We start from the raw sequence: 27076 nt of genomic DNA, 5'->3' as shown, positions 1-27076 counted from the left end.
TCTTGTATGTCTAGGGCGATGTTGGACCTTCAGGTCCACCTGGACCACCAGGTAGACCAGGACATGAGGTCAGTTTTTCTTTCTACTTGAAAGAGAAAATCAATTACCTATGCAGACAAAGCCCCCTATAGTAATTACTGTGATCTCAATCTGTGGCCTTTTCAGGGTGATCCCGGAGCACCAGGAGCTCAGGGACGACCTGGACCATCTGGCCACATTGTAAGTTCACTGCTATTTTTGACTCCCATTTTCTTTAACTCCAAATTTATGTGTAGTGTTTGATTTCATCCTACAGGGTTCACCAGGTCCAGCTGGACCCCCAGGACCTCCTGGTCCATCAGGAGTGGTGAGACTTGTTATCGTGATGACCTGAATGACTCCATTCAATTAACAGAATTTTTGTTTGGCAGAGGGCCAGAGTGACAAACTACGCTTGAAATGCTCCATAGAAATTAGTATTCACTCCATCTCTCTGCAGGGCGTAAAGGGAGATAAAGGTCAGAATGGAGAGAGGGGTCTCCCAGGAATGTCTGGAGCCCCAGGTCCACCTGGTCACCCAGGGCTTATGGTCAGTCCTGAGTCATATCCAAGTATGTCAAAATATGCCACTTAACTTTGTGTCCTGCTTTGTCCTTTAGGGCGAGCCAGGTAATGATGGTTCCCCTGGTAAAGATGTAAGTCAGAGCGGCTGTTTTTTCATGTTCACTTCAGTTCCTGTGTGCCTATTTCATTTATTTTTCTTCCCAGGGGTTGGCAGGTCTGCCAGGGGGGAACGGGCAGCCAGGCCAAAAGGTAAGAGTCATCTCAGCATGTCATCTCCATCACCTCACTGCGTTTAGTTATGCTGAAGCTCAGGCTTAAGCCGAAGCGCGGCTGTGCTGAACATGCTTTCTCTCAGCAATTCTGCCCACGCAGCGTCCGAGGTTTACATAGTTGTCAGTTCTTTAACCCTCTCACCGACATCTTCACTCCTCACCCTGCTTTACCCTGCTCCACACTGGCAGACGGCCACCTACTTCCAACTATCTCTTCTTCGACGTGATTCCAGTTGGTGTACGCAGTGATATAGCCATTCTGTGCCTCGGGGATAATGCTATTAAGCATGAGAGGAGATGCTAGATGAGGCTATTTGTCACACTGACAGGACGCCATTGTCAGGGTTTTAGCAGCACAGAGGAGAAAGACAAGAACGGACTTCTCCATTCTTCTACACACTCTGTATTTCAAGAGCTGCTTGTCTGCGGGTGACACGTAAACATCGGATGTCCATTACGAACTGCACTGTCCTCGATAAATCACTATCACTAATGTGGCAAGGCTTTTTTTCACTGTGTGTTTTTTTATGCAAACTGACTGAAGGTTGCTATTTAGGGGAAATTGATATAGTTCTGGCCAATTTGTGTTTCTTTAAAATGATATTTAAACTGCTCACTTAATATTTAACAGTAAACGACATAAGAGGAGCAAATTCCATGTAACTTTAATGTCCTCCAAGGGTGAGCCAGGGGCTACAGGACAAAGAGGACCTGCAGGGGAGCGAGGCAGACCGGGGCCCCCTGGTGGAGGTTTAGGATATCACTCCAAGGACGCTCAACCGATAATCGGCCCGGTTGGACCCAGAGGGGAAAGAGGAAGCCCTGGGTCAGCCGGTCCACCCGGACCACCTGGATCTCAAGGAATGCCAGGAAGTGATGTGAGTTATAGTTTCATCACGACTGCTTCACTGACACACGTAATCATTCTAAAAATATTTTTTTTTGTTTGATCCTTTTGTCCATCATTCTCTAGGCTGTGGTCAATTATGATGAAATCAAGAACTTCATCCGCCAGCAGGTCATTAAAATCTTTGATGGTGAGGAAAGACCGTAATATTATAATGGACCCGAATATGAAACTTTTTTGAAGCTGAAAATGCTGTCTTTCATTCAGGTCCTTACCTCCTGCACATTTATAGCAGTCACTTTGTCCTGTAGGCTTGAATTGATTTTGTTCCAAATTCTTTGAATGCATCTCCTCCCCAGAGAGAATGGCCTACTACATGTCCCGCATGCAGATGCCTGTCGAAATGGTAGCATCTCCCGGTCGACCTGGACCTCCAGGGAAAGACGGCATTCCTGGTAATCCTGGAGCACCCGGCTCACCTGGAATACCTGGGCATATCGGTCGACAAGGACGGTCCGGACCCCAAGGACCAGCTGGTGAGAGCAGAACACGCACACACACAAATTCATTGTCGCCAGACGTTTAGAGGTTTCATGCAGTCACAATAATATCACTCTTTAGGGCCGAGAGGACCGCCGGGAGCAAAGGGAGATAAGGGTGTAGGAGAGATGGGAGACGCAGGACCTCCAGGATCACCAGGTAATGTGTCCAAATGGGCAACTTATAAGTCAAGCACACTGAAGCTGTTCTCGAGAGAAGGGGTGGAGACTACAGTTTATCCATGCTAATTACAGTCATCCCTCGCCACTTTGAGATTCGAATAAATCATGCTGTTTTGTGGTTGAATATGACCTATTATTTGTCAAAAAATATTACATTTTAACTCATTCAATTGATTTTTCCGTTGCCATGCTCTTATTAAATGCACTTCTGCCACCTTGTGGCCGTTTTTATGCCTTAAAATTGCTCTAAAGTGAAATGCATTAGTGGAGAGTTGCATCAACACCTCTGTTTTTTCCCCTCGCACAAAAAAAAAATTGTGATGACACTGACTAAATGAACTAGGATACAAATATAAGCCATTCAAAAGACTCGTTCAAGGACGTTGACGTAATGTTCTATACTGGTCATACTGGGTCAGTTATTTTATTGTAATATTCAGTGAGACTCTGAACCTCAACCTGAAATTGAGCAATCACATTTCCAACAATTGCATGCTAGTTGTTCATAGAACAAAAAAACTTATAGCATGCGTGAAAACAGCACCTGTCACTTATGTTAATGCTGCTTTAAGAGTTTGTGTCGTCGCTGATTGGAAATTGCCAGCGTGATTAAACTGGTCTGTCTTCATTCTCAAATAGTCATGATTACCATCATAATTAAGTCAACATCTGGGATGCTTAAATCACAGACTTCACAGAGCATCATCTCTATTTACAAGTAAACATCTGTAGTCACTTATTGATATTGTTTTATCAATTTTCAGACCATCATCTTGTTTACAAAAAGCATTCCAAGCTAAATGAAGTTGCACCACAGCTTCATTAAAGTCATTGGAGCTTTCAGGGGACGGAATTCTCATGTATCTAAACATAAATTTGAAGCCCAACGATGTTGAGCTAACAATATGTATGATTTATTTCTATGGTGTTTGATTTTCAGGTGTCCCAGGCTCCCCAGGCTACGGTAAAATGGGACCCCCAGGTCCCGTTGGCCAGCAGGGGGTTCCTGGAATCCCAGGCCCGCCCGGACAATCTGGCTCAAAGGGAAATGATGGCCGGTGTAATCCTTCAGACTGCATGAGCCATCAAGTAGAATACAGCCCCAAAGGCCCGTCTGTCAAGGGCCCCTGGTAGATGAGAGGGGGGCAAAGGAGCAGAGGTAGGGGGGACTAAAGAGGATAGCAAGCCAAAGACCCAAAGGTCTTTCTGGCCACAACATTTGGGAACTTCTTTTCTTGTTGAACACCTACCCTTCTTTTCACGCAGTGCTCTCCACTGAGGCCTGTCACGACACATCAGCAGTATATTTTTATTGCACCATTCTTTTTCTTCCTATAAATTCCACTTTAAGCAACGGTTGCTTGCTGGGTTTTTTTCCCCCTTCTGATTTTGCTCTCTTTTGGAGGTGAAAAGGTGCACAATGTTTTCATTTTTCAATTTTTGTTATCAAGTTCAGGAAGCAGAAGCACGTAAACTTACTCTAGCTCTTTGCTGACTTCTTTTATATCTTTTTCTTTTCTCTCTGCTTCTATTGCATTTGCGATAGCCACAGTGCTCATGGCCACCCATATCGTTGAATTTGGTCCGTAAGTGATGGATTTACTGTTTTGTATATATTTATATTTATATATAGCAGCTTTTTATACTTTTTTTTAAAAAAACATTTCATGAATAATGAGCGACATACAAGTAAATTTGCCAAACATGCTTGGCTGATTCAAGCTATTTGAAGATGAACTACTCACCCATTCACTTTGAGCAGGCACAAACATGAATCGATATTTGTACACATAAATGAAAGTAAATCCCTAAATGATTCCCAAATTATGTCACATTTTGCCTTAAATATCTGAAATATCAGTGCTTTTATTAAAAAAAAAACATTTTTAAAAGGGCTTTATAATGTCACTATTGTCCATAAACTCACCATTATGCTGTGTATATGTTGTTTAAGGTCATTTGCAATGCAACCCACCATGTTTCTTCCATATGATGTTTTATGAGTCACTGAGCGAAAGAAAACACTTTGAATGCAAAGCAAATGTTTGTTGTTTTTCCTGCAATGTGCCCACTACAACATACAGTATGTAGCAACATGCTTTAAGGGTGTTGCATGCAAAAAATGTATTAGCGCTGCAAGTAACGATTATTGTCTTCATCATGAAGCTTATTGTTTTGATTGATCGGGTAATCAGTTAGACCATGTGTCCAAACTGTGAGGGCCACTTAATGAAAAATCACAAGATGCAGGGGCATCTAAGATAGCTTATTTTCTATTACTGTGTCTGCTATATTGGGTAGTACAAGTTTAAAGGTGAATGTGGTATTATGGTGAAAACCGTAAAAACAAACAAACAAACTGTATTCACAAGGTCATAAACATCTTTTTTTTTACGCTCTAACTACGAAAATATTCAATTTATTAGTATTGCCTCCTACTTCACAGAAATTCACTTATCACAGTCGAGTCTGGAACCAATTGATCATGGTAAATGACGAACAACAGCTTTTATTTGTGTTTTTATTAGTTATTAGTATAAAAATGTCTGCATTTTGTCTTCACATTCTGCCTTTGTGCTGTTTTTTTTATATTTTTGGCTGCAAATGGCTCTCCTGGCAAACAGTAAGTGTTTTGGTCCGCAACATATCTGAAAACAAGAAAAAAAATGTCACTTATCATTATCCAAAGTCACAGCCGATGTGTGTGTGACTATCTGGCTGTGACGAAAGCACAAAGATAATAGTCTGCTTTCATGGATGGCTAAGGAAAGTAAACAATATTCCCATTTGAGAAGCTGAAATCAGTTTTAAATAAAATAAAACAATTATTAATCAAATATCAAAATAGTTGATTAATTGGATAATCAATTAATTCTTACAGATCTACTTTCGGTGATTTGCAATTTCTACATGATAAAGAAGAACATTGGATTTTATAAAAGATTCTTTTTATTGGATTGGGTTGACTTGAACAGTCTGAAAAAAAAAACGTTTTTACACTTGATTATATATTAAGAACAATAAATAACGTCATTAAACTGCTGACACCCTGTGGAAGGTTGACAAGTGGCACATGAGGAAGCACACTAACGGAAATAAGAAAAGATCTCTGGAGGAACTTTTATTAATCTCTGGAATCATTCACACAGGATTCTTTGTCGCTGCATATCGTAACCCATTGCTTTTTCACTACATAATAATCAACACACATTTACAAAGATTTACAGCACTGCATTGTGGGAGATGGGAGTACCCATTGGGATATGCCGTTGCCGAGCAACAAGAGGAAGAGATAAAGTAGTCGTTTCTAAAATGAGACTTGGGCAGAAAGCGGGTAATGGAGAAGGGGGCATGAATGAGGGTCTTTGCTCAAGCTTACAATTGGCAATACGACACTTTAATTATTTATTGCTCCTTTGCACAATTTTTAATGGCATTTTGATGCTGCATTGTGGGTTTTAACTAACTCATTTTGAACAAAATATGGCAAATTAAACTGCAGCACAAATGTATGGCACCTTTTATTTTGCCATCAGGTCCTCTCTGCTCATATTGTGGCACATCATCCAAGATAATGGAGGATTCAGAAGCACGTGGGTGGCTGTGACCTGCTGTTGTCATGGTGATGTAAGAAGAGAGAATGCCCCGTCAGTCAAAACTTCCGGTGGGCAAGGGGGGGCTGTTATACATGCAGTCAATATACTCTCTCCCCCCCTTACCCATGGCTCATGATGTTCAAGCGAAAAGAGTGGTCTCTTTCCTTCTCTTCCTCCCCATTGTCATGAACTGTGGTGGAGACAGAACTCCTAAAAGTTCGGTCCTTTGATGGTCCCCGCTTCCTGTAGTCTCGGAGACGTGTATGCCGACGCGGCCAAGCACGCGGCAGCCTCGCAGAAGCCCGGGAGGCCTTGTGGACCTGCTTTACCGGGCCGACCGGCCTCACCAGCTGCTCCCTGGGGGCCTCTCTCGCCTGGTCTGCCATCTCGAGCCACGCCATCAACACCTGGAGGACCTGTGGAGGCAACAGGATTGTTAGTACGCAGACATGATGGCTGTTCTGAATTTAGACTACAAATTTAGACACAGAATGAGTGTGTATTGGGAATCTTATTACATTCCCACGCAAGAGCATCTGTTCAATGACTGGACGTAATGAAGCTTTTAAGATTCCTTCAAGCAACACCAACTCCTCAAAACAACTTTCCTAACTTCCCTGCAGCACATTCTAAAAATATAATGAACAAAAAAAGTCCAGGTGGAAAAATCAGCGGTAATTTTCAAGAATAAAGTAAATTATTAAGAGATAAAAATAAAAAAATAACAGCATTTTAGCAGCAAGTTAAGTTATGCGAATAAAGTCATAGTAGTCAAAGAAGTTATAATTGCCTTGAATTCCCGGGGGCCCTGGTGGTCCTTGGTGGGGTTTACCCGGATCGCCTCTCTCACCCTTGGCTCCTCTCTTTCCTAGAAGAAGAAAGCAATTGAAATTGGATGTCTCATGAAAAGCGACACCTATGGTATCCGAAACGTCTTCCTACCTTTAAGCCCTGTGTTTCCAATCTGTCCGTGAGCCCCGATCATGCCAGGAATGCCTCGAGAACCAGGCAAACCATGTGGTCCCTGTGGACCCGGTGCCCCTGGAGGTCCAGGAGGGCCTGGGGGTCCCATTACTCCAGCTCCACCAAGCACAGCCCTCTTGGCGCTCACTGCCACTGCTGCCAGCCTCTCTGTAATGGAAGTGACACTGTCATTTACAAGTACTCCTCCAAGGTCAATCAATCTGGAGTTCAACCAAATGTTTTCTGGAAAAAAACTCTCAAAAGTCATAAGCAAAAATTTGAAACCATTCATTTTTTGTGTGTTTCCTTTCCTTTTTTTACGTTGGTACCCACATAAGGGTACCAACAACAGCAGAGAGGAAAAGTGTTGCTACCAATTAACATTTATTTTTATATTTGACTTGAACCTGAATTTACTTAGAAATAGTTCAATTAATGTTTTTTTAGTGTAAAATAACAAATGAACATGAAAGATAACTCGGATTAAACCTGCCCCCTCTGCCTTCAAAGGTAGCAGCTGTACCATTACACAATAGATGAACTGACATGTCATTCTCCTGCATGTTGTCAATCATTGTGGCAACAAGCAACGTGGGGACCAACATACAGTGCACAGTGGAGTCACTGTCTTTATGCTGTTTTATTTGTCATACAGTAGAGGGATAATGTTGAAATCGAACAGTAATAAAAATACTACAAGTTGAAGCAAATATTCTTCTATATAGTGGTGGTTTGGTGGTTTATATAGTGGTAAAACTTTATTTATACGTGTAGGACAGTTAGAATTGGCACTTTAACACATCACCTGAAGAGTTAATTAAGGTTTTATGATGGTAACGTTTAACTGATTAAGAGTAATGTCATTTTGATTTGAAATTTTGACTTTGAAAGATTTGTACGCTCACCTTGCAACATCTTCAGCACCACTTCAATAATATGCTGGTCAGATGCATCACGTCCCTGAAGAGAAGAACAATATCCAAATGATGACCGTATTTCTCAGCATGCATCACAAACATTAAGACAGGAAGTGGACTCACTGATGGCCCCTGAATACCCGGCATGCCAGGCACTCCTCTCATGCCATTCAATCCCCTTGGACCAGGCAGGCCAGGGGGGCCTTGATCCCCTGGCTTACCAGAATCACCAGTTGGACCATTGTGTCCAGAATCTCCCCTCACTCCTTGCTGCAAAGGCGAGCACACCGAGGTAAATTTAAGCAGATAATGATCAAGGACAGTCTATATTTTATCTTTAAAAAACTGATTAAATGTATCTCCAGTAACCCTTACCTGTCCTTTAGGCCCAGGTTCTCCAGACAAACCCTATCACAGCCAAGGAAACGGTTTCATTCATGTAAGAGTCTGGTATTGAATGTACCAAGGTCTGGTGCTTTCTTAGTGTTTTCTTACCTTTTCACCTTTCTCACCAGCCAATCCCTCAACACCAGGGTCACCCTTAAAGCGAAAGAGAACAGAATATTTGATGGCATGTAAGAAATATTGCACATTTCTATTATTCTGCATTGAATGTACAAAAGTGCTACTCACAATGTCTCCTTTGGGCCCACCTTTTCCTTGGAAACCCTTTGAATGAGAGATGTTTTTTCGTACATGTAAATGAGGTCACAATTACAATATAATATCTTGAGAAGAAAATGTGAGTATTGATTCAGGAAAGAACCAGAGATGACAAGGCCAGAAATATGTGGCCTAATGTTTAAAACAAGGGCAATGAGGATAGTGAAGTGATTTAATTCTGCTTGGATTTATGACTTTTTAAACTTTTAGGTAAACACTGCCCCCTAATGGACAGACCTATGTAGCTTTTTGATGTTTTACAACATACCTTGTCTCCTTTGGTTCCACTCAGACCTTGGGCACCTGGAACACCCATTGGTCCCCTCTCGCCTTTGTTTCCCTGTTGGCATACATGAGAATAATTCATTAGTGTATGGTTGTGGCACTTTCATCACATGATGCATTGCAAACTTACAGGCTTCCCGACTATTCCTTGTGGGCCTACTGGACCGCGCTGACCTCTGTCTCCCTGTAGTTGCAGATGAGGTGTGTATCTTTACAGGATTCAGTGTCATTGTTGCTTTAATTAATTAGGGTATTTACCTTGGGACCAGGAACTCCTTCCATACCAGCCTCACCAGGAACACCAGGTTCACCCTATAGTATGAAGTCATAAAAAGTATACACCAGTGAAAGGAATGAAAACATAATATTTTTGTGTCTCTGTAATTATATTTACCAAAGGTCCAGGAGCACCGCTCATGCCAACATGACCTCTCGGCCCAGGCTCGCCCTACCAAGATAAAAGACTGTTAAGGTGAACTATAAAAATGTAAAATGTTTTAATAGTGCTCACCTTAGCTCCAGGTCCACCTTTGGCCCCGGGACTACCAGGCAAGCCCTATTGACAGAGATAAATCCAAATCATACACGTACAGTAAAAACGAAATGTAAATTAGTAATCATGGTTCACTTTTTGTGGCAGTAGGATTAATTCTAGCCACAATGAAAAAAATACTTTGGGGAAAAAACATTTTGTAAATAACAATCAACAAATCAATCAAATATGTATATGGATATCAGTTTTGGAAATACAGGCTATTAAAGTGAATTTCCGCTAAGTGGGATTTCTGAGTTATAAATGGTTAGAGCATAGAATATCTGTTTGCATCTTTCTATATCCATTTTTTTAACATTATTAAATCCCTCGAGACATGAAACAGCACAAGGAATCCATGACTCCACTAGCGTTCATTAGCATTCATTCATCTTCATCTTTAATAATAGTGGTGGGTGTCTCTCCTCTCTCTGTGCTTTTTTTGATGTTCATTTTCACTTCCATGTCGGTCCTTTTCTTTGGCGCACTGCCAAGTTCACGAGTAAGCAATGTTCTTCTTCCTTAGTGTGGCTGTATACACTGTATTCTCCCATCCAGCACTGCAACACTGCATATTTGTGCTGCGTATATTCTTCTATCGACACGCACTGTAACTAATTCTTAAGCGGTTTTGAAAATGAATGAATGAATTATGGAAGTGAGTTTGCAACCACTAAACAGTATAACACATAATTCTTATAACAATGTTTAGCTCTTACTGCAGTCGACTGACTGAGGCCCTGACTAATTTCACCTATTTGAGCCTTGTATCACCGTGTCTTATAGTGCATAATATATTAGTGGTGAAAGTTGTCAGTCACGACCATAAACTTTAAATCAGGTTCCTTTACAGTGCTTTTGCAGCACATCCCCGCATAGCTTTTTATTATGATATGCATCACAACATTGCATTTGCAGCAGTGTCACCGCAATGACCACACAGCAAAGCGTGCATCCCATGCTCCATTACCTCCGAGTCAGAATGGCATGCTGGCAAATAGCGTGTATAGCAACTGGTTTTCATTGTGATAAATCACTCTGTTGTGGGCGGGAGAAAGCTGTCTTAAGGTAGTTTAAATTCTAAAACAACTTAGGTCACAGGGTCAGCGTTACCCTGGAGGAGAGCCCTGAAAACAAAACAAAAAGTATACCAGCTGCCTTCTGCCAGTATCCGCTGCTTGTGTTGTTGATTCAGGGAGGAAACATTGCCACCATTGCCTACGTGGCCCGAGTGACAATGAGCATTTGCAGACATTTTGTTTGCATGTGCCTTTCATGACTGTTCGGTCATGAATCACTCACCGCTGTTCCGTGAGGACCGGGGGGACCTGGCATCCCAGCCTGGCCCGGGCCACCCTGTAAAAAGATAAACCCAAAAAAAACATCATTTTTTTGAAGCGTCCTCTCACGATAACAGCTGGCAAGCCCTTACTTTGATTCCAGGAATACCAGGTGTGCCATCCTTTCCATCAATTCCGGGCAGGCCCTGAAAAAGCAGACGAATGAGCCAGTGTTCTCCTCTTGGCACCGGCCCTCGACATTGTTCAAACCGGCACAACTCACATTTTCTCCCTTTTTGCCAACAGCACCCTGCGGGCCTTGTATACCACGGCTGCCCTGTGGAAGAACACCAAATGAATGTTAATGTAGTCGTGTCACACAACGGGATCACATTTTTAAAACCAAATATTCACTGGAATGGTCACCTACTTTATCTCCTTTGTCCCCTGCCTCTCCAGGTGGACCCTGAGGTCCCTCCTCACCCTGGAAATGAAATAGATCACCTTGAGTGGGTCCATAAATTATCTTTTTTCTATAGCCCCTTTCACACCAATGTGTTGCAGAGGGCCATAACAGAAGATCCGGCATTTATTTGTGCCTTGTACAGTCAATACAAAAACTGCCAATTAAATTTTTGTCAGACCGTGACAGTTCATTTCAATACAACAGGGCAGGGGAGTGAGTGAGTACTCTTACATGCAGTCATATTCTGGTTTCTGAAACATCCAGAATAACCCCTTTACATGCGTGAGCAAACAGCGTTACTTGTGCCTGCTTCTTCCTTTATCCAAAAACAACGCCACCACCAGCATGGTGGATAATGAACAGCCCAGGGCTGGTAGTGGTTGCCTTTGTTTGCATTTTGGTGCTTTGTGGGATATCCTTATGCACAGGTGCATGTTGCTGCTCTGGGTCTACCTCTGATAGCGTAATGTCATTCCACAGAAAAATGTAGGGTTTTTAATGTGTGTTTGTGTGGATTCTCACTGGAGGTCCGGGAATCCCTACAGGTCCGTTGATACCCTTGTAGCCACGTGGTCCCTGAGGGAATAAAGAAAAACAACAAAAAGTGCTATTAATCGCTTGAGATAATGGTAGCCTACTCTTCATTGTGATGAAACGGCAATTAGCGCTGAACTCAATCTACTAATGGGAGCTACAAAGAAAGCAGAGGAGCCATTTTGGCTTTGGCGCTAACTTGGCTAACACGGCTAATGTTAACTGTAAGACAGATTGCTACGGAGGATCATTAACTACAGATGGAGGCACTGCGGACCCGGATAACCCCGACTCATTAGAGGAGGCGAGAGATGTGCCATGGCATCATTTCCATATGTCCCCATTGCTGGTAATGGATGATGTTTGTATAGTGGGGCAGGTCCTACTGTGCCTACTTTGGAACTCATCTAAAAATGAGAACAACCTTTGCCTTGAAAGAGAAAGTGGACAATAAAGTTATGTGAAGACGAAAAGGTTGTGCGACTCACCGCCTCTCCTTTGGGGCCCATCATTCCTGGATAACCCCTCACGCCCATTGGACCCTTAAAAAAATAATTGCAATATTGACCCTTGATGCCCTCAAGACAAATACAAAACAACAACTTCATAGACATACAGGAGGTCCTGGAATGCCTTGCTCTCCAGAGAGGCCCACTTCTCCCTTGATTCCCTGGCGGAAGAGAGAAAGGATGAGTTTTTTTAGAGTGAAACCTATTCACAATAACACAGTTTTTACTATGCTTGTTTTTTGCATTTAGGAGAAACCAACTGCTTCTGTGAAAGACATGGTGGTAAGAGAGCTAGCTTCATTTAGCTACTTTGTTTTAGAAGTTGGTATCTTGCATGACACAAGGAAGCTAAATGTCAAATATGTAAACATATTTGTATTTCTACATCTACAGTAAACTATGTGATGTATAATATGATGGATATTTAACACTACTACTCCATTATCCAAAAATGCTCATCTCGCAATACTCATTACAGACAGCTTTAATTATCTTTTGTGAGCTGCCATTTTGTTTGTTTGTAATTTTAGTTGGGCATTGCAGAAGTATGAGCTCATACATTTTGGCATAGATATGGAGTGCAAATTGGGACATCAACATTTCTTGCTAAGCTTTTTGAAGGAGCAGAAGTATGTCCTGAAATGAATCTTCTAAGATACCGCTCCATACGACAAGGGGAGGTAGCTTCTTTTGTGTTTTTAGCGTTGAAGTGCGGCCACCAGACTCCTTGTGTGGCCAATTCCTGCGCCCTGACTTGCTTCTCCCCAGGCTTCAGCAATGTGCTCATTAGCTGTGCTTAATACAGCGGGGTGAAGGGAGCGCATGAACCCTGACTGGCTCATCCCTCTCCTCCATGTACCTGGCTCCTCACTGCCCTTTTATCCTGCTCACCCTTATGCTGACTGCACTGCCAGGCCTGACTGCTGCAGCCAGATTAGCGGCCGCCATGCACCTCAGGGGGCTTCATTAGAACTAATCCGTGCCTCTGTCGGTTCTGAATGGTGGGTGAAAATATGAGACACTGCAATATTATGTACATGGGAGATTGGGTAGCTTACCACTTTTCCAATACTGCCGGAATCTCCAAGAACACCGGGGCGTCCTTTGTGGCCCTAAGGAGCAATTACATAACAATCAGTCAGTAGGATGTCATAATACAGCGTATTATATCTCAATTGGCGGCAGTGGCTCAGGAGGAAGGTTGTCCAGAAACCGGTGGTTTGGTGGTTTGCTTCCACCATCCCAGGCATTGCCGTTGTGCCTTTGGGCAAGACATGTACCCACTTTGCCTCCAGTGTCAACCCCACTGTTATCTGAATATCTAGTTGTTTGATAGTCGCTGACGACGTAGAAATTGACAGCCAGGCTTTCAAAATATGGGTTTTAACATTATTGGAACACTGTAGACATGAAATAACACCCCTATAGTCACCTTTACACTTTTGTTTACATCACATTGCGAAACTCCTATGCTGCATGGACTTTGCAGAGACTGCCACTAGCTAGCAAGCTTGGGAGCTAACCAGTTACCCTCCAATATATTTTTTCTACATTTAAGACTCCAAAACGTATATTGTATATTGATATTGTGAAGGATGACTGTATAGAAATCCAATTCTACTACTTTCGGTGATAATCTGATTGCAGCTCTTACAGCCCACGTGCATTGGAACAAAGTGATCCAGTGACCAGCCACCGTGGACCCGTATCATCTTTCAAGTCAGATGGGTATGTTTACAATGTTTTTCCACCTTGCTGCTTGACTGCCATCATGGGCAATTTACTGTTCACGCTGCACTTTACATTATGTTGTTCATATTTGGTGTCTATTCTATCTATTTATTCTCCACATTATTATTATTATTATTATTTATTATTACTTATCTTCTTTTGTGTCTGTTATTATATGGGAGCCAGGCAACGACATTTCGTTGGCAATTTCACTACTGTGTTTTTGTGCAATGACAATAAAGGGAGTCTATCTATCTATCTATCTATCTATCTATCCATACAGTAGATATATAGTGCAATGTGTTGTTTCCTCTTGAAGGACCTGACATAGAAAGCAGGACACTCACTTTGACACCTTGAAGTCCCTGTGGGCCCTTGGGTCCTGCTGGGCAGTTAAGAGGACACTGTTGTAGAGAGGAGGACATGATGAGTAAGACACCAATTTGAATACATCAGATGCTTTTGGATTACCTGGAAATCGGCACTTCCTTCCTCGCCGCCAATGAACTTTCCTGGAGGACCCTAGATGGACAGGAATAAGAGGGAAGAATGGATGGTGGGAGTCACATGGTCAGTTTACTTCTGCCTCCATCTTTCCTTTTCTGTATTTATAGATTGTGTTAGGAGGTAAAGCATCTCTACAGGGGCTGATGTATCCCTGCTATGGTCAAGAGGGACAGCCCACTGATCTAATAGGGGGGTTTATTTATCCTAGGACGGCACTAAAACTAAACAAATACACTCCCCAGGGTGGGGAACATCACTCTTGATGAAAACACCCCCCTAGACGCACGCAAGAAAGTACATCCACCACTGAAAAATATATGTGAAAGCCTCCTACACTCAAAACTGCTGGTATTTCTATGCATTCTCTGCAGGGATGTGTGCAAGATTCTGCTCTGTAAGGTAATGTAAGGTGCATTTAAACACCCCAGTGATTCTGCTGAACACATTTTTGAATAAGGTGAGTTGTTTGCATGGGTTGCAAAGGGTTAATACTTACTGGCTTGCCTGGTGGCCCAGGGAGCCCTGGAGGTCCTGGTGGTCCCATTAAACCCTATACAAAGCAGGTAATCCCAATGATGAGTATGGAGTCTGGTCATTTTTGTGTTCATTCATTCATAATGTGATACTGTGAGCAGTTCCCTACCTTTGGTCCTATTGGGCCAATATTACCAGGAAGACCAATTGGCCCTGGAGCTCCCTAGGCAGAAGCAAGTGAGTCATTACTATCTACAGTTCCAACAACCACAAGTAGCCTGAAAACATAATTGTGACCATACGGGCTACTTACAGCAAGCCCTGGTAGGCCGGTTCCCTGTGTGCAACAGAGGGACAACAAGTTATACTACTTAGTGGCATGTGGCATCAACGCTCTGTAGTATCTATTTGCTACAAATAACTTTCACAAAAGACACTTAAGGGTAACTAGTTCTCCACATAGATTAAATCAATTCAGATTTGGTGTCCGTTGGATTACAATTAATTAGGAACAATGTAATTGTATGTAGGTCTTCCGGCAGGAAGACCAGCACAAACCCTCCTCTAACCTACTATGACAATGGGTGAAATGACGTTGGTCTGTATAGTTGATGCAAGATGGAGACTGAGCACCCCCCTGTGGTGGTAGACTGTATTTACAGCTCAACAGGATCAACCTTAGGATTCTGGGGGTTGCATTTAGTGATATTTTGATACTAACAATTGGCACGGATCATTAGGGACAATAATTGAGAACTGTCAGATGTTGAAAAAAGATGCCACATCTGGGTGAACTCAAAGAGCAAAGAGGACAGCCGGTCAGGCATTCAAGCATGAAGCAAAGGGAACTTGACTAGTTTCTGCTATAATAGGGACCTTCAATGTAGCTATTTGTAACTTAAATGACCTTATTTGTTGTTAGTCATTATTCATGGTAAAGTACAAATGCATACTTACAGGACGTCCAGGCTCACCACTTAAACCAGCCTGACCCTGCAGATGAGATAAACAATAAATGGTCAACAATATGATAAATGAAAGGACAGCTCCTGAACAATTAGGAGATACAATGATTGTGGGAGGAAAATACATAATTTATTGCTGTAGTTACCATTTTCAATTTGTGCCCTATTTGATTTCAAGCACAAGTGAAAATTAATTAATTACTGAAGGAGAATGCAGTGCACACTATTTCACTTCCATGCCTCTTTATGTTTCCACTCCATTACTGCTTTTTACGTATTTTACAATGTACTCCAACTGATTAATGTGTCATCTACGCAGGTTACTTTGCAGATTGATGTTATATATGAATATGATTGCGTTATAAATTTAATAACCCAGCAGCAACAGTTTGAAACACCTTTAACGAGCATCATTAAATACCAGGCGAATAAATCAGTTCTATAAGTTACAATCAAAGACTCCCACAAGAGTCCACTGTGCTGCATCCTTTTTACTTTTGAGGTCTGACAGAGTCAAAGGAGTCGATTTTTCAACATGTTTTTCCTTTTACAGTGCTGGAGAGCAACACTTGCCTTCGGGCCAGGGCTTCCCACTGGACCTCGGTCACCTTTTGCACCAATCAAACCCTGAAGACAGACAGAAAAGAATGAAGAAACATACTTGGGGGTCAGGGTGGGTATAACGCAATGCTTGAGTTCACATTGAAATAATCACAGTCCTTGCAGGTCATTAGGAAACAAACTAGCGATTGAGATTCCAAAGAGGATTACAGGCTCAAACTCAAAAAGAGTTTGTGTGTGACCACAGTGCACTTTCAACTTGCATCAATACAACTAATTTCAGTAAGTTTTTTGTTTTATTTTTATCAAAACTAGTGAATCAATTTAGATGTATGCTCTTTGTCCAACACACCGTGGGTCACCATAAATACAAATAAACATCACGGAAAGTGATTCAATATGTTAAACCGTTTTATTTGTAGCCTTAAAACCTTATGAAAGGCGTTCCATCTACCTTTAAAAAAGCCACATTGTTACCGCTTAAACTCAACATTCATTCCTCATGAATACCAAAGTTTTACTCACATTTGACTGCAGTCTTTGACTGCATTTTGCTACCATCAACATGCAACCATCCATTAAAAACTACTTACTAGTAGTCATAAATGCAGCAATTGTCCTCATAACTTAAATGTCATGTGACTCCACAAAATGTCCTAAAGAATAAATAAATATTCCATTCATTTACATCAATGCCGTTCTCCCCTGGTGCTCCGTCACGACCTGGCTGCCCTGGCTCTCCTTTTTGCCCCTACAGTAAAACAGTTAGAAACAAAATGAAACCCAAAATCAATTATATATATTTTTTATGAATTAATTTTATTAAAAGAATGAATAATGCTTACTGTTGGACCAGATGGGCCAGGAGGACCTTTGTCTCCCTGCATACAGAAGATTGTCATAATGAAACATAAATGCATTGAATACATGCAAAACAGTAAATATTAAGTTCATCAGTACAATTTGTCAAGCAAATTGAAGACATTATGTTCTGTGATGTGTATGCTGAAAAGTGAAACATGACCTCAAACAAATGTTGCTTTACAAGCAACCTGTATTTTTAATGCAGAAGCTCGACCCATCCGTTTCCATTTACGGCATATTTGGCAAACCTGTCTGCAGCGAACCCTAAAATATCTCAAATGTATCACTTTACAAACCCAGAACCCCTTTCTCAAGTCTGCCTTCTGAAAGACATCTCTCTCTGCTGTGGAACAGAGCTCTTTTGTAGCACTGTGTTTGCATTTACACTGGCCTCTGCTGGTAAAACTTCAGTACTGCATGAAAGTGCTTGGTTGGTATTTCTCCCAGCACAATGATGCTCTTTGTGACAAACCTGGTGGGGGATACTCACATCAATGCCGTCCGACCCGGGAGTACCAGAAGGGCCTGGTGGTCCTGGCTGGCCCTGAGGTCCAGGTGGACCTCTCTGAAACCAAGTGGAGCAAATACGCCATTGTTATTAATTCTTCAAGTCCAATCAGTGCATTGTATAAAATACTTAAAATACTATCAAAACACATAATATTCACCAAAAAGTATCAATTTAACCAAAAATATGTTTCTAAATAAGTCACTAGCATGAAGTGTAGCTTTAATTACACATTTTGAGTTATATTACCATAATGTAGGTCATATTATTAACAATACATTCTGGGAAGTTTGCTAAAATTTGTATTTCTGGGGGAAAAAATCTATGAATGTCATAATTATATGATAATACCTGCATTGTAACATGTAGGCATAAAGCACACCAGAGGAATGTTGGAAGGAGGGGTCACAAGACTGGCACTTCCTCCCGCACCTGAACCCCCCCACACCTTTCAACGGGAATTTCATCTCCATGTATCAGCCAGTTCAGGTGAAACTGTTCTTCAAATCCCGTTTTCCGATTCCTCAGGTTTTGAAAACAAAGTCATTCAGCGTAAAAATACCCAGAAGATAACAGCAGTGTGTCAGTTTGAAAAAGGGCTTTCACACTCTGTGGTTAAGTTTGTTTTGTGTGTGTGTGTGTGTGTGTGTGTGTGTATTAGTGTGTCAATGCTCAGAGTTCCATTCGCCATGGCTGCTGTGGCTGTTGACCAAAAAAGTGAAACTTTCTTTGACAAATGTCATGAGAAAAAACAACAGTAAAAAAAATCCTTATTTAAACTTCAGAGTAGAAAGGAGTCCATATGCGATAAAGATAATAATCCAAAGACGATCAGGCCATTTTATTTCATCCACACTGCAGAAAATCCATTTAATGCTCATCTTTCTTTAACACTCGCGTCAGGTGGTCCGAGCGTATCACAAATCATTTCAACATCTTTCGACCCTGCAATAAATCCCTCTAAATGACACCCAGTGCCTTTTTCAAGCCCCCTTAAGCAAAGCAGTCCCCGGTCCACTTACCACTTGGGCCAGAACCAGGCATAGTGTCTGCAGTACTACCCAGGACTTCAGCAAGACCGAAAGAGAATCCATGGTCTCTCTCCCTCCTGTCTGTTCACCAGATCCTCTCCTCTCGTTCCCTTATTCCTCTCCAGGCCGGCACTGCAAGGAACTGCTGGTGCAAATGTTTTCTCAGAGAAGGGGTGGGGGGTTGGAGGGGGGTCAATTCATTAGGACAGGGAGGAGAGGGGAGGTGAATTGAGGTGTGTAGAGCCGCATTATTTAATGATGGTGCAATATGTAATGAAATACATTTAAATACCGCATTTTGTAATAAATCTAATAAAGCTGATTACAAAATGCAGATGTGCACCGCTGGGGGGGGGATGTAACAATTTGGTGATAAATTGCTTATTGATGCTTAAATTTGAAAAAACAACATTAAGCATGCCATCTTGTTTAGAAATCCTTTGCAATATTACACTATTATGTTTCATTGATCAAACCTGAATCAAATATAACTATTTGATGGAGAATGTGTTTGCAAGCTCAAGGCAAAAGCTACTCTATTACTGAAATGAAAATAAACAGTGCACTGAAATCTGGGATGATATACATACATACAATATTTTCTTGCAACAACTTTGTAATGTGTAAAAAGTAGGGATGGCCGATACTAGCACTGATAGTTATCGGCCCGATATCAGCCTAAATCTGATATCAGTATCAGAATCTTCCCTATAATTAAGATAGCTAAGCTAGCTAAGCAACATCAGAGCTAACAGTGAGGTTACCAGCTGCATTGTAATAGCTGGCGGGTTAATACTCCACGTACCATTCTTACTCAAACAGATTTACTTCCAGAGATACAGCCTTTTTTCCAGGTTCCGCCCAATTACCCCGATGTCGTCGAAAGTCGAGGGTGGGCTCATAGGAAAGACCGTCCTTACTTTTCGGGGGCGGGGGAAGTTGAACTTGCTTCCAAGTCGATAGCACCTCCGGTTGTAGAGTAAATCCCATTTTTGTAATGCTGCATTCTGATTGGACGAGCGGTTTTTGCCATTTTCTCCGAACTGGAGGTCCTATCGATTTGCAGACAGGTCCTACACCCTCAAAAGCAAGGGCGGGCTTTCCACTGACCCCGCCCACCTCTTGCTGAGCCGTGCGCTCCCAGAGACAGCCTTTTTTCCCGGTGGGCTCATACTTGTTTGAGAAGGGCAAACCTTTCACATTTACATGTGATTCAGGTTTGCCAATGAAACTGTACATGACTATTTCACCCTGTCTGAAGAAAAAAAAGTTCAAAAGTCATCATTTTAACTACAGCAATGCATGCTGGGAAATGCGTAATCTGCCCATATTCCACAAATTCAAACTCTTCTGGGTTACATCTCACGGATTGTGATTTTTTTGTGTTACTATAGAATCCTGTAGCTTTTGCCAGACATTGTGGTCGATCACAAATCACAAACACCATAGTCTGTTAATAAATACATTTCAAGCAGCAATGATTGAACACATAAAATGCACATTTCCCCCATGTCCTATGTCAAATGATGTCTATGTGGGGTCCATTTAGGCCCTCAACCTAAAGTAGGCTTTGAGTTTTGGCCCCCGTCTTTGACACGTAGTCTAAACTGTCATGCGACTCGATAAACCACATTTTGGACTTTTCTACCATTGTACACCATTCAGAGCGGTAAAATAAAATCTTAATTACTGGATCATCAACAAATTGTGAATTACATGGCTTACTGCCTTCAATTTATACTGGGGCGAATGTGGGTTTCCTCTCAAATGTATGCTTTCCACGGCTGCAATGTAGGTAGTAACTAGTGGCCATGTCATAAAGTGCATTTACTGACCACTAGATGGTGACAAATACAAGCAATACCATTTTGTCACGGTTGTGGCTGGAATGAAACAAATGATACTACCCACATTAACTCCTCCATTAATCATTAATTATTCAACTGTATTACTTTTGTTTACACCATGGTTTATTTTAAAATGATAAAGACAAGAATGCGTCTATATGCATTTTAAATTAAGATGCATTCTATATGATTAATGCTTGCAGTGTTGTTTCTAATTTGATACATTTAAACTGTGGAAATGTTGGTAGAAGAGTGAAGAATCAAACAGCTCAGATACGTTTATGGCAAAGAAAAACAAATATGAATATGTTTGGGTTAGAAACTCATGACGGAAGGAGCATTTGCAATAGCAGTAGACTAAACTGTTTCAAGCATATAACAAGATTTTACTAGAACAGACTTGGCATAATGTACCAGATGTATACCTACTTCCAAGCATATTTGTTATACTCTTTGGAAACCAAGTTATGACTGCTGGCTTCTCATTACGAGCCTAAAGAAGGTCAAATCTCAAACTTTTAGAAAATACGTATGATTGCAGCACAATCTTTTTCTCCTACCTTATGCCAATTTATGGCATGCAGACCATATGCTGACCTTGTGTTCTTCTAGCGGAAAAAAAAGGTAGGTTTCTACAGCAACCTCATAAACTCATTTGCACAAGTAAATTAGATTTCTTCCTTCCTTTGTAAGTAAAATGCTCATTGAGTCATTTCTTGTGTCATTCTTGGACTAAATAGCACTGAAAAATAAGTGTGTAGTTATTTAATGATGCGTTTCCTCCTCCACATTTTCAAACCCGTGACCTTTCATGAGAGTTAGCTCCATTGATGATTGTGGCGCAGCAGCTTCTACAATTACATCTCAGAGAAATATGTGAGAAGAACATGACTTGATACCACATAACATAGTGGCAACCTGACATCATCGTCCTTCCGGATATTTCTGCGGTACATGTAAGAAATTCTAGATTCACAAATGTTGTCCCATGGCTTGGCTACTCGGTACTTTTTGCCAATTGACTGAATCCACAGATGAAGAAATGAAAAACAATAGTGATTTATGGCATGTCAACGGAGTCAAGGTTTGGCTCAGAAACCTGTCAAACTGTTTTTTGGGGGGGGGACTTGGTGTTGACGGCAAACATCACAGTTAGTCTTCCAGCAAGTATTGAGTACTTTGTGAATATTTGTTGTCGCAAAACATTCATCCATTCATTTTCTACCGCTTATCTTCACGAGGTACGTGGGGGTGCTGGAGCCTATCCTAGCTGTCTTCGGGCAAGAGGCGGGGTACACCCTGGACTGGCGGCCAGCCATTCACAGGGCACATATACACAAACAACTATTCACACTCACATTCATACCTATGGACAATTTGGAGTCGCCAATTAACCTAGCATGTTTTTGGAATGTGGGAGGAAACCGGAGTACCCGGAGAAAACCCACACATGCACGGGAGAACATGCACACTCCATTCCACCCTCCACCTTCCACCATTCCACCCTCCAATTGCACCCTCGGCCATTTCTGAGGAATTGAACTCAGGTCTCCTACCTGTGAGGCCTGCGCGGTAACCACTCAACACCATGCAGCCTTGTCGCAAAACAACTTGATTGAATTTTGTATTTTTTTGTAATTTTTAAATAACCGATATCAGACACATTTCTGCATAAACCACAGTGAGAATGGAATGCGGATTGAATTTCAGAAAACTCAATGATCCAGTTCATTGTGGAACAAAACCCCTCTTGAGTCAATTTCTGTACGGGTGACAACTAAAAACATAAAGTAGTTTGTATATTGTAGGTCGGGATGGCTGTGGCTCAGGAGGTAGACCAAGTCGTTCAGGGTTTGAGTCCGACCCGAAAGACCAAACTACTGAGCTATAGTTAAGAAGTAGTTTACAGTCAGTAAGGGGGGGGGGGGGGGGGGCATTTACTGACAGCTTGATGACATACAGGCCGAGAGCATTAGTCTGTCTGGTGTGAAAGATATTCATTAGGGTGTTTCATGCTTACAGTTCTGGCATGAAAATCACTTCATCCGTTGAAGGCTACGGCTTATTTGACATTTAAAATCAATAGGGGATTGAGTCGATGAAGACATGTGATTGGGTTGTCAGTCTTGTCTGTAGTCGACAAGTACTGAAGTACTGAATTGTTCCAGCTGATTGTACGGCATGTTATAGTACCTTTATGTAGGGAATTGTTGGTATGTCGTCATTCAATGTTACTTCTGTCATAGTAAAAATGATTGCGTTAGGTGATGCTTAGCGGTTAATGGAATAATCATATTCCATATAATCATATACTGTAGACATAGCCTTCTTCTTCATTGCTGCCTTCACCCACTGGAATTCTTTGCCCCATTTACTTCCTACCGTCAAAAAGCGACTCAAAACCCACCTGTTCAAATCCTTTTCCATTAAATAAGTTGAACTTTTGGATTTTTTTGTTGCTATAATGACTTTTGATTTGTCTTCAACTTGTCTATAACCTTTTTTGCCTTGCTTTCAAATGTTTGACATTTTTGCATATTGGATGAATCACTATTGTTAAACATATATGTCAGTTCTTACATATTCGAAATAATCGGTTAATATCAGCCATTTCGTCACACTGAAATACGTAATATTCTAACACATTTTCTTTATAATGTATGGCATTTTTTGGCCCACACCAGATCCCATGCTGATGGACTGTTTTCAAAGACACAAACCATACTAAGCATCACATGCAGACACACTCCATGCTGGCTTGCACAGAGCTCCAAAATGCTCTCAACAAACTGAGCAATACTGAAAATCAGGCACACCATAGTTACCATACAATCACATTCTGTAAACTAATCATGCCTGCTAATTATCTATCTGTAGTCAGTGGAGGAAAATAGCGAGCCGGGGTGAGCATATGGCATGCAGCATCCTCGATGTTTCTCATTTGTCCTCTTCATTGCCTTTTTTCCTCTTGTCTAGATTTGGCTTTGTCACAAAATAGACCTCGTCCAAACTGGCTTTGTCCTTCTCGCACTCCCCGAACTCTTGTCTCCCAAATTGTCTTCTTGTGACTTATCTCTGACCGTTCCCCTACTCTGACTGCAGTCCGGCTTCATCCATCTCTTTATCTTCCAATTTTCATTACATGTCATTTTGACCCTTTTCTCTCCCCAGTAACCCTCAGAGGTCTTACGCTCCGCATTTGTCAGTGACAGTTTGGACACACCTTTTCCTCTCACGCTATTGGGTTGATTGAAAACCTCTGCGGCCAGTGATCCATAATGCTGACAGAATTATAGTTGAACACGTAAATCAGTGCATCACTGCCTATGCTAATGTGAATTTCACCGGGAGTTGTTGGCAACTTTCACTATGACTAGTTTTATACAATGGACAACACAACCATTTATGGACTTGTGCGTTTTAAATATGGCATGCATGTTCTCACTATGAGCAATCCAATACAATACTAGTATTCATTCACCCTTTTAGGTGCTACAGAGCCTACTATTCTGGTCTCCTCGTACATGTGTTGGGAGTTGAAAATTCCCATGATTTGTATGGTTTTTGCCCAGGGTCCCAGTACGGGTAACACTACTACAATGATTCAACTTAGTGATACAATTCAGGTCACTAAATTTGGTGAGCTAGTGTGTGTTTATTAATAGCCCCCCAGCTTGGTGCCTCTGTGTTGGAGTCATCCCAGGTGAATGAGAGGGTAATTTCAGGTTGAAGACTGGTCCTGACTATCGTTTGTGCGTATGCCCCAAACAGCAAGGTCAGAGTATCCGGCCTTTTTCAAGTCTTTCCAACCTTGCCAACCTTCATGTTTCTGGATGGCCTACTCTACCGCCTGTACTTAAAGTAATGAGTGACTTTTGATCCACCAGCTGCTCTTTGTCAGTGCAGAATTAGGCCTCTTGTTAGTCCACGTTTCCCACATTCAGTTTGTTTCATGCAGACCCTCTCCTGGGGTCTGCTCTTCAAGTAGCATTCCATTCTACCTCCAGCTTCTTGGCTCTTGTCCATGTATGTCTTGTTTTTTTTTCTATTAGTAGTTCTGGTACGACAAAAAGGTTGAGTGATTAATTTATTAAGAAATACCCAAATCTAGCACCTACTCAAAGATGTATTTTGATTGATGTTTTCAGGCTTGTTACAGGACTTATTTATCCTCTGCTGCCAGATGCCATACTACCAGATACTAGGGGCAAGAAGTGCATGTTCTGACCTAAAACATACACAGCCCCTGGGGATGGGGGGCTTGTGCAAAGTGGGGAACTGCACACAGGTGTTGGTGATAGGAAATGGAACCCAACGACTGAGGAAATGAAGGGATCTGGGTTTTCTTTAATGTCATCCACACAAAACCTAGTCTAAATCAGTTACACACTATCTTGACAGTCCCCCACAAGATCTCCCACTCTGTGGCAAATATGTACATTGTACAAATGTACATTTCTGTAAGTAATTTTTTGGTAGCAAATCGGATGAACACTAAATGTGCAATAAAGTCATTGGGGACAGGCAGTGAAAGGCAGCTGCTTCCAATATGGGTTTAGTCCATAATATCCATTGTATTACCTAATCTTTGCACACAACAAGCAAAGCGCCTCCTAATCATTAACATACAGACCTTTACTCACCCCCAGTTTTTTGAAATCACACATGAAGGACATGAAAGGCCTTGATAGTTACAATGGGTACCAGCTAAAAAGAATGGAAACAGACACACTGAAAGGCCAAAGGTGATATGAACTGAGACCACATCAAAACTGTGCTTTTCTTATTTACATTTTTCCTTGATTGCTTCCAACATGTCTAGTTGTCTTATAAACTTGAAGGAACAAGGCAGACAGCCTATTACAGTATGTTACAATAACTCACTGCTCTGCATGTAGTTGCCAATATGGTAATGGCTTTGTTTTATTTGAGCATGTATACAAGTTACAATTAAATCCTTTACATGATTTCATTCACAGTTCCACATGTCCAAAAGGAGTAGGAAGAAGTTAACCCCCCCCATATGAGTGTTTAAAACACTTCTAAATGGTTGAATTATGGTTGAAATTTGGTTGAATTATTGTCAGTGTCCAACATACATACTTTGCTCTACTGTTTGCCTTTTGTTTCCATTGTATTGTAGATACAATGTTTGTTTTGATGTCAATATTAACGCCCTGGGTTCAAATCTCCTCTAGTAAGCATCATTGGTATTCGTCGGAAAGGGTATCCGGAATATAAAGTGCTCAAGCCAAAATCAGTATGCGGATCAAAAGATCCAGTGTGGCGACTCCGAAATCAGGAAAAGCCGAAAGAAACAAATGAACAAAAAAATACTTTTAGAATATAAAATCAACCTTCTTTGTTACATAGGCTCTTGTGTTGTGTGGGGGTCAGAAGTCAGAGTAACGCTAACCATTCTGTTTGTTTGGTTGCCATGGAGGTGAAGCAAGCAATTGTCTACACAGTCAAAATAGTTCATAGGAGAACTACTCACCATTAGATGTTAGCTACATTCCTGGCTGTAAACATCAAGCTTTGTTTGGTTTGGACTTCTTAACAACTTGTGTCATCCTAACACATCTTGATTGGACCCCAGGGTGCCTGAACGCATCATGAGTTTAGTTGTTTTGTGTTGTCTTTAATGAGCATCAACAACTTCACTCACTCTTTGGGTTTGTATGGTTCAGTTCATCCAAGTTCATCTTATTTCTAGCTCAAACCAGTGGAGCTAAACTTTGTTTTCATTTCAGACACCCCCCCACCCACCCCCCCTCTGTTGCTTAGTTGCCTGGTTGCGCTATAATAATTATTATGTATATCATCATGCTGCGAAGAGGGCTGAGGACCTTATGCATTCCTGGCACTTGTTGGTGCAAATAAACAAATGGTCAGAGGTACGCGAGTAGTGGATGGGTGTTGGATTCCTAAAATAAGAACATTTTAAGAGCAATCCAGGGCAATCTTGTTCTATCTTGCATTCCTAAGAGGAAGGTTTACATTGTGGTGTGGAGGGATGGGTCCCACTGCTGTACCACAGGCCGATATTCCCTACCACTTCATTTGACAAACAACAGATCAGCCCAGAATAGTCAACATTTATACCGCACTGGGATGCATTGGATTTATTGTGTCTGTCATATCAATTTTTTTGTATGCAGACCACAGAGAGCCTATAAGAGTACTTGATATCTCAGCATGGGCAAAAAATTTAATCCCCTGTAATTCACCAGGTTCCCCTCTAGGTGGGAGAAATACACTTTGATTGTGTTTCCATCCTCTTGTGGCTTGAAATGCATGAGAACATCCAGAAGATGTCCAATGGAATACACTGTGGTCGTCCATGACCATGAATTTTTAGTTTCTGACAATGTCCAAACCTTTCCCATTGGGATTGATAGACACGTGAGAACTCTAGATGATCAAACAAAACCACTGTGAGAAGTGGTCTTCATCCTG

The 27076-nt window shown here is 41.5% G+C and overlaps 2 protein-coding genes across 6 annotated transcripts in view; one reads left to right on the top strand and one right to left on the bottom strand.

The window, feature by feature from the left end:
- Positions 1 to 4872, top strand: part of col16a1 (collagen, type XVI, alpha 1) — a 48522-nt gene extending 43650 nt beyond the window's left edge. For 4 of the 5 annotated variants that reach the window (XM_058047738.1, XM_058047735.1, XM_058047737.1 and 1 more), the window contains 11 exons: positions 15 to 68; positions 166 to 219; positions 296 to 346; positions 479 to 568; positions 639 to 674; positions 748 to 792; positions 1496 to 1693; positions 1789 to 1852; positions 2022 to 2198; positions 2284 to 2361; positions 3325 to 4872. In XM_058047738.1, coding sequence (XP_057903721.1) covers positions 15 to 68; positions 166 to 219; positions 296 to 346; positions 479 to 568; positions 639 to 674; positions 748 to 792; positions 1496 to 1693; positions 1789 to 1852; positions 2022 to 2198; positions 2284 to 2361; positions 3325 to 3518 — 1041 coding nt within the window. In that variant the 3' untranslated portion in view covers positions 3519 to 4872. The remainder of the gene's footprint in view (positions 1 to 14; positions 69 to 165; positions 220 to 295; positions 347 to 478; positions 569 to 638; positions 675 to 747; positions 793 to 1495; positions 1694 to 1788; positions 1853 to 2021; positions 2199 to 2283; positions 2362 to 3324) is intronic. The other variant, XM_058047736.1, reaches the window with a different exon arrangement.
- Positions 4873 to 5344: 472 nt separating this feature from the next.
- col9a2 (procollagen, type IX, alpha 2) lies at positions 5345 to 19768 on the bottom strand. Its single transcript, XM_058047772.1, has 33 exons — positions 19576 to 19768; positions 18762 to 18912; positions 17722 to 17796; positions 17213 to 17248; positions 17056 to 17118; positions 16380 to 16433; positions 15799 to 15834; positions 15155 to 15178; positions 15011 to 15064; positions 14864 to 14917; positions 14332 to 14382; positions 14208 to 14264; positions 13188 to 13241; positions 12237 to 12290; positions 12109 to 12162; positions 11609 to 11662; positions 11051 to 11104; positions 10904 to 10957; positions 10773 to 10826; positions 10643 to 10696; positions 9320 to 9364; positions 9203 to 9256; positions 9067 to 9120; positions 8939 to 8992; positions 8792 to 8863; positions 8494 to 8529; positions 8356 to 8400; positions 8236 to 8268; positions 7984 to 8130; positions 7849 to 7903; positions 6923 to 7111; positions 6771 to 6848; positions 5345 to 6396 (listed from the first exon to the last, which is right to left on the bottom strand). Exons 2-33 carry the CDS (start codon positions 18831 to 18833, stop codon positions 6191 to 6193), a joined length of 2076 nt encoding a protein of 691 aa, XP_057903755.1. The 5' UTR covers positions 18834 to 18912; positions 19576 to 19768; the 3' UTR covers positions 5345 to 6190.
- Positions 19769 to 27076: the final 7308 nt, after the last annotated feature.

Source organism: Doryrhamphus excisus, chromosome 14 (assembly GCF_030265055.1).
Source record: "Doryrhamphus excisus isolate RoL2022-K1 chromosome 14, RoL_Dexc_1.0, whole genome shotgun sequence".
In the NCBI taxonomy this organism is placed as follows: Eukaryota; Metazoa; Chordata; class Actinopteri; order Syngnathiformes; family Syngnathidae; genus Doryrhamphus; species Doryrhamphus excisus.
This window is presented reverse-complemented; position numbering and strand designations above follow the sequence as displayed.